The sequence below is a fragment of the Gossypium raimondii genome, chromosome 12 (assembly GCF_025698545.1).
Source record: "Gossypium raimondii isolate GPD5lz chromosome 12, ASM2569854v1, whole genome shotgun sequence".
Classification (NCBI taxonomy): Eukaryota; Viridiplantae; Streptophyta; class Magnoliopsida; order Malvales; family Malvaceae; genus Gossypium; species Gossypium raimondii.
Window position 1 is genome coordinate 39,003,398 of NC_068576.1, and position 6,532 is coordinate 39,009,929.

A 6,532-nucleotide genomic window follows, 5' to 3' on the forward strand; every position below is an offset into this window, starting at 1 on the left:
AAGAATTATAAAATAACAAAAAATAGTATCAACATAACAGTGAAATGATAGCAAAAATATTGAAAAAAAACAACAAAATAACTTTTTTTTTGCATATTTGGGCTGAGCGAGGCTTAGGGGCCGAAAAAAATTATCCGACGCCCTGCTTGTTTTCTAAACGGACCTTTTTTTGCCCAAACCTCTTTTCGAGTCTATATTTTTACCAAAAAACTTCCTGGTCTAAATTACACTAGGCTTTTTTTAATAGTGTATATATATATATATATATTAAGCTTTATTGGGCCTATAAGGGCCACGTCGCATGATCCACGACCCATTTGGTAGTCACCAAAAAGTTTAAAATCCAAAACCCAGAAAAGGGCAATTACTTTCATACCCCAAGAAAACCCTAATTCACCTTCATGTATATATATAAAACCCAACAGACTTATTCCCTGTTTTCGAAACCTAGCCGAACCCTCCATTTCTCTCTGCAACCAGCGGCACCCAAAGATGCAAATCTTCGTCAAAACCCTAACGGGGAAGACCATAACCCTAGAGGTTGAGTCTTCCGACACCATCGACAATGTCAAAGCCAAGATCCAAGACAAGGAGGGCATCCCACCCGACCAACAGCGCCTCATCTTTGCCGGCAAGCAGCTCGAGGACGGCCGCACCTTAGCCGACTACAACATCCAGAAGGAATCCACCCTCCATCTCGTGCTCCGTCTTAGGGGAGGTGCTAAGAAGAGAAAGAAGAAGACCTACACCAAGCCCAAGAAGATCAAGCACAAGAAGAAGAAGGTCAAGCTCGCTGTGCTACAGTTCTACAAGGTGGATGAATCGGGTAAGGTTCAGAGGCTGAGGAAAGAGTGCCCTAATGCTGAGTGTGGTGCTGGAACTTTCATGGCTAACCATTTCGATAGGCACTATTGCGGTAAGTGTGGACTCACTTATGTCTACCAGAAGGCTGGTGGAGATTAAGTAGGGCTCGTGCAAAAGATGGATCTTTTAGGGTTTTTCCAATATGGGTTTTAGGTTTTAAATTTTCAGTAATCGTCGGATTTTGTTTAATCGAATGAATTTTGTTGTGTTTGAATATGTTATAATACTTGGGCTATATGATTTTGGAGTTTTGATTATCAATTCAGCTGTTTGAATCAACTTAAGTTAATTCTCCTTTATGTTGTTTGATTGATGACTTATCAATTCAGCTGTTTGAATCAACTTAAGTTAATTCTTCTTTATGTTGTTTGATTGATGATTATATTTATATGCCTTGTATTTTTTGCTATTTTGTTCTCTGGGTATTGTGTATGCTTGATGTTTGTAAAATGATTTAACTATTTTTGCTGATCACTAGGGTCTTTGGTCTTTTGCAGAGTTTTTCTTCAATGACTTTATGCCAATGTCTGTTTATGTTGGGGATTAATATAGAGAACTAATCTGTTAAGCAAAATGAATGGAGTCAATGCTTCCCATTGTTGCATATCTGGGTTAGTATCATCGTTTTTGAGTTTTAGCTTTCGCAGATTAGTGGAATTGGAATCCACCTATCAATGAAATTTATAGTTAAAGGCTTTAAGCATGCTTTAAATGTAACATATTGTTTTATCCCGCCTTAGCCTTTATGCCATTGTTCATTAAAGCTTTATAAGGCTCGGTCATTATAAAAGCTGAAACAGTTGTTGTGCATGATAGGATATGTGAGTGACAGTAGGTTGCCGAAGTTTGTGTGAGATGATGTCTTCGATATTCTCAATTTAAAAGATGAAAATAGAGCTTAGAGAAGTTTCAATGCTTGTCTTATGTTTTCAATTTGCTAGACATAGGTTGGTAGCAACTACATATGAGAAAATCATAAGGCTCATAGCTTTATTTTTTTACAACTAACACATCACTAGCAGGAGCAAATCTCAATCACACAGACACCACTAGTAGGCAATTTTTTGTGATTTGATCCCACGACATGGGTATTGGGGTTGAACACCCTTGGCCTAGGGGTCAAATCCTAGGGTTTTATAGGCTATCTTAGTTTGTATGACATGAAATCTTTGATCTTCCCAATTTAAAAGATGGGAAATAGAGCTTGGAGGAGTCTCAATGCTATCAATCTTCCCAATTTAAAAGATGGAAATAGAGCTTGGAGGAATTTCTTAGCTTTTTTATGTTTCCTTATATTTTACCTTCATCATCAAGCAAATACCAACATGTCTGATGGGATTCTTTGTTGTTTTTAGGCAGTGGAAGCTTTGTTTTACATAATGGAAACATCAATAAAAAATCATGGTCAAAAGCTGTGAGGGAATATATTATAAACATATAAAATAAGCCCCAAGATGACATTAGTATAAATGCTTGACTACTTCCCAAATTGTTGAACATGAAAAAAGGAAAGTTACATAAACCACAATCTATTGATGTGAGGAATGCCCCCATCTTGATATAAATAAACAAACCATAAAACCTAAATAAATGTACCACATTCAAAAGCAGTGGATTTGAAAAAAAAAATGAGGAAAGAAACTAGTATGATCTGACAAAATCATGGGGGAACAATCTTGGGAGGATTGAATTTTTTGCTTTTACAATCAGTGCATATGTTCCATAGCAAGGGATGTGAACCACAGCCATGGAGAAGTACCTGTACGATGGAAATGATTGAATTCATTATATTCTTATATATATATATATATATATATATATATATATATTTAGGTGAATGAAAATAACTTTGTCTGAGGCAAATCAGGTTACCATAAAGGAGCCCATGGGGTATTAAGCTCTAAGAAAGGATATGGCCACCATGTAAACCCACAGGCATGAAGAACCCATTGGAAAATAGCATATAAACAGCTCCACTGAACAAAATATGCAAGCCTGAACCAAGGAAATGGCTGACACAAAAGGGGAGATTCAACTAACACTTAGAGCCTATATGGAATTTGGTAGCAATGAATAATAGAAAGACAATTTGCAACTAAAGGTCATTAAACGGTTAGTGAGTTTACGTTTTGGTCTCTTTAAAAGAAGTTTATGTTTTGGTCATTCAATTTCAAAAAGTTACAAAATGATCACTAAATTATTCAAAAGTTTTTATTTAAGTCATTGGGCTATTAAAATTATTGTTGTAGTATGGTCTTCTTTGTTTATACCGTCTGTACCAATCAAGAGTTTACATTCCCCTTTTCTTCTACAATGTAGTTTTTTTTGTTATGAAACAACTTTGAACGTCACGAATTTTTAAATTAAAATCCAAATAGCTTTTTTTTCGACATTGATCATTAAATCAACTTGGATTTAAAGTACGTTCTTCTACTCGTTGATGGGTATTGATCTACTGTACCGGTCGTCAAAACGTCACTTTACTTAATAGCTCAACGACTTAAATAAAAACATTCAAATAATTTAGTGACTATTTTGTAACTTTTTGAAATTGAGTGACCAAAATATAAATTTATTAATAGTTTAGTAGTTTAAGTGTAGTTTACCTATAATAAAAAGAGGTGCAAAATACTTACAAGGCTATTGAAAAGAGTATCCACTATGAGAAACACAGCATTCACAGTGTGCATGCAACCCATTAACTGTCCAAAAAAAGAAAACAATCACTGAATTTAGACATAGCCGCTAATCTTGCAATCAAATTATGACTTTTTCTAGCATTGCCAATTGATATGAAGTTAAAATCTTACCATGTTCAGGCCAAGGTGCGAGTTTGATAAAAATGGAACAATAACAAGCCAGAATACAATGTCTGTCAAGATGACAGCACCTCCACATGTCTACAATGAAGCAAAACTAAGTAAATCAGCTCTCTTGTCTGCAGAGAAAATGAAAGACAGCAGCCCATACTAAAGGTCTCATCAAGGCTTAAGACATACTAAATGGTGATTATTGTATTTAGATCCATGGGGGTAAGGGTTTGAATCATTTGGTTTTACATCGTGAGTTTGTTAGGTGATTTTGGATTTAGATCATTTTTCGTACGTAGGTTACATGGTTCGAATTATTGACTTTTTATGATTAAATTGAAGAGGAGAAAGCAGTGAAAACAAGTAGGAATTGTATTGATAACTTCATTGACAGACCTGATATATAATTTGCATAAGATAACCCCAAAATCCTGCCCTTCTTTGAAACTCTTCTTGAGCATAGTGACTTTGCAACTTGATTTTACACCAAACATTTTTGGCTTGATAAGTTACAGAATTTGCAATTCTACCCTCTTCCACATCCGTTTTTACAAATTCATCCCTTAAACTATTTTCAGGTAGTGGTGTAGTAAAGCACACCCAACATCCATAAGCAGATATGGCAGTCCCCAGCTTCACAAACAAAATGCATGTATTAATTAAGCATGAGCTACTGTAACCAAAGTGTTTAATCAACAAAGAAAAAATATAATGGCAGAAGTGGGATTTAAATTATTTACATACCGCAAAGTAGACCATTACCAATACAAATGTCCACCTGCAAATTTATATTGCCTCACTAGATTAATGTTAATATATATATATACCCTTTATCTAATGCCATTAAACTATTAGTAAGTTTACGTGTTGATTACTCAATTTAAAAAAATTACAAAATGGTTACTAAAATGTTCGAAAGTTTTCATTTTCAAAAATTTTTAGTTAAGTCACTAAACTGTTAGTTTTTTTTAAAAGTTTGACTAATGAATTCCAAGCGACAATTTGACGATCGGTACGGTGCATCAGTACCCATTGAGAGTAGAAGAACATATCTTAGATCCAAGTTGATCTGACAATCAATGTAGGAAATTGGAAAAGTCTGTTAGGACTTTGGATTACAAATTCTCAACGGTTAAAATTGTTTCATGAAAAAAAAAAAACTTAAACTATAGAAGAGAAGGAGAATAAGAGCTTTTGATTAGTATTGGAGGTGTAAACAGAGAATATCACGCAACAACGATTTTAACAATCCAGTGATTTAAATAAAAACTTTCGAATAGTTCAATAACTATTTTGTAACTTTTTGAAGTTAAGTAACCAAAACGTAAACCTACTAATAGTTTAATCACATTAGATGTATTTCACCATGTGGGTGTATGGAAATGAAGGAACTTACTCGGTGTAGTAAACAAAGATGGAAGCATCCCATTCGACTATATCCCACACCAAGAACCCCGCCATGACCGCGAATGAAACGAAACGAGTGAGCACTAGCCATCCAGGGTGCACCCTGATCCAACAACTGGTCCATAACTGGTTGGAACCAACATGAGCCCTCGGTGTTGCACGTATAAACCCGTCGGCATCCGGTCGAGCCTCTAACAGGCTCTCGTACACGCTTTCCTCGTCGCATCTAGACGCTGCTTCTTTCTTCCATAGTACCCATAATGACCCGATGAAGGCAGCCGCTACAACGCCAAAACAAATGAAATCGTACCAATACACAACCAGGGCCATGGGGCAGCTTGGCTAAGGCTGTTTTCACTAGCCTTTGTTTGCCCTTTTTTGCAATGAAGACGATTGATGTTAAAACATGTGAAAAAGGGTACTAGAATATTTGTTTGATACAAGGAATGGTAGTTTGGACTGACTGGTTTTGGTCCTTTTGGATCACGTTTCAAGGCAAATACTTTACAGTAATAATAATAATATAATGAACAGCTAAAATTTGACATCAAGGACATGGTCGGTACAAAGAAATGCTATAAGTTAAGAAAAGCTCCAAAACAAGTTACAAATGATAAGATTTTTTTATGAAACATCGACCTAGCCAATAACAAAGGTCAAGAATGTTTATTGTTTGCCTATGAAAATAAGTTCTATGAGGTCCTGTAATTGAATGAACTTTTTAGACCTTAATTCTAGTTTGATCTAATTCATTTCAATGATCCGTTTTATTGTCAAAGCGTGTTATATCTAATTCTAGTTTGATCTAATTTATTTCTACAACTCAAATTCATGACACGATGAGTATAGAGATATGGAGTAAAAACTTTGCACCAATGAGTCAAACACTTCTATTTACAAGGATGCGGATTAGAATCTGTAAATATGTACTTGAAGATGACAAATTTTTAAATACATGTGATAGATACTTAAAAAACATAATTTGAAATTAAAAAACGCAGCATGAATTATTTTTAAGAAAAATATATGCACATTGACATTATTAAAATTTATTTTATACAATTCACACATCACTAACAGTCCAATCCAAATTTAAAAGATAAAAATAAACACCCAATTAATGGGGAAATGATAAAAAGTCCAATGGCTTCCCCATTTGGATCACTTCAAAAAGCCCAAAATAATCGCGTTTATAGTATTTTAGTCTTTAAAATCCAATTAAAATAACTCACTTTTTACATAACATTTTAAACTTAATTTTCGTAAATTATGAACTAAAAATCAAACAAAACAAATCAATTTTTTATTTTTTTTATTTTCCTTGTAAGAGTGACAAAAAAACTCTTCATAGTGCACTGATAACAGTAGTACAGTACTAGTGCTCATGTTCAGGTCATTGCCTAATACCTAAAAGCTAGCTTTAAAAAAATAAAGGGTTTGGATAAAGCACA

At 34.5% G+C, this 6,532-nt stretch overlaps 2 protein-coding genes across 3 annotated transcripts; one reads left to right on the forward strand and one right to left on the reverse strand.

Moving 5' to 3' along the window:
• Positions 1 to 423: 423 nt before the first annotated feature.
• On the forward strand, positions 424 to 1,153 carry LOC105764028 (ubiquitin-40S ribosomal protein S27a). The gene has a single exon (XM_012582477.2). It carries the CDS (start codon positions 493 to 495, stop codon positions 961 to 963), a length of 471 nt encoding a protein of 156 aa, XP_012437931.1. The 5' UTR covers positions 424 to 492; the 3' UTR covers positions 964 to 1,153.
• A 1,113-nt stretch (positions 1,154 to 2,266) lies between these two features.
• LOC105764026 (uncharacterized) lies at positions 2,267 to 5,475 on the reverse strand. Of its 2 annotated transcripts, XM_012582473.2 has the most exons (7): positions 5,071 to 5,473; positions 4,419 to 4,452; positions 4,071 to 4,307; positions 3,675 to 3,764; positions 3,501 to 3,566; positions 2,737 to 2,876; positions 2,267 to 2,623 (listed from the first exon to the last, which is right to left on the reverse strand). In XM_012582473.2, the coding sequence occupies exons 1-7, from the start codon at positions 5,409 to 5,411 to the stop codon at positions 2,506 to 2,508; spliced, it is 1,026 nt and encodes a 341-aa protein (XP_012437927.1). In that variant the 5' UTR covers positions 5,412 to 5,473; the 3' UTR covers positions 2,267 to 2,505. The 2 variants fall into 2 exon arrangements, with proteins under 2 accessions (XP_012437927.1, XP_052481255.1); XM_052625295.1 differs by lacking the exon at positions 2,737 to 2,876 and having other exon boundaries at positions 5,071 to 5,475.
• Positions 5,476 to 6,532: the final 1,057 nt, after the last annotated feature.

Coding starts and splice junctions, on each gene's coding strand:
- LOC105764028 (XM_012582477.2), top strand. CDS start 493: ATGCAAATCTTCGTCAAAACCCTAACGGGGAAGACCATAACCCTAGAG.
- LOC105764026 (XM_012582473.2), bottom strand. CDS start 5,411: ATGGCCCTGGTTGTGTATTGGTACGATTTCATTTGTTTTGGCGTTGTA. Junction 4,308..4,418: donor TGGTAATGGTCTACTTTGCG/GTATGTAAATAA, acceptor TTGTTTGTGAAG/CTGGGGACTGCCATATCTGC. Junction 2,877..3,500: donor ATACTCTTTTCAATAGCCTT/GTAAGTATTTTG, acceptor CTTTTGTGTCAG/CCATTTCCTTGGTTCAGGCT.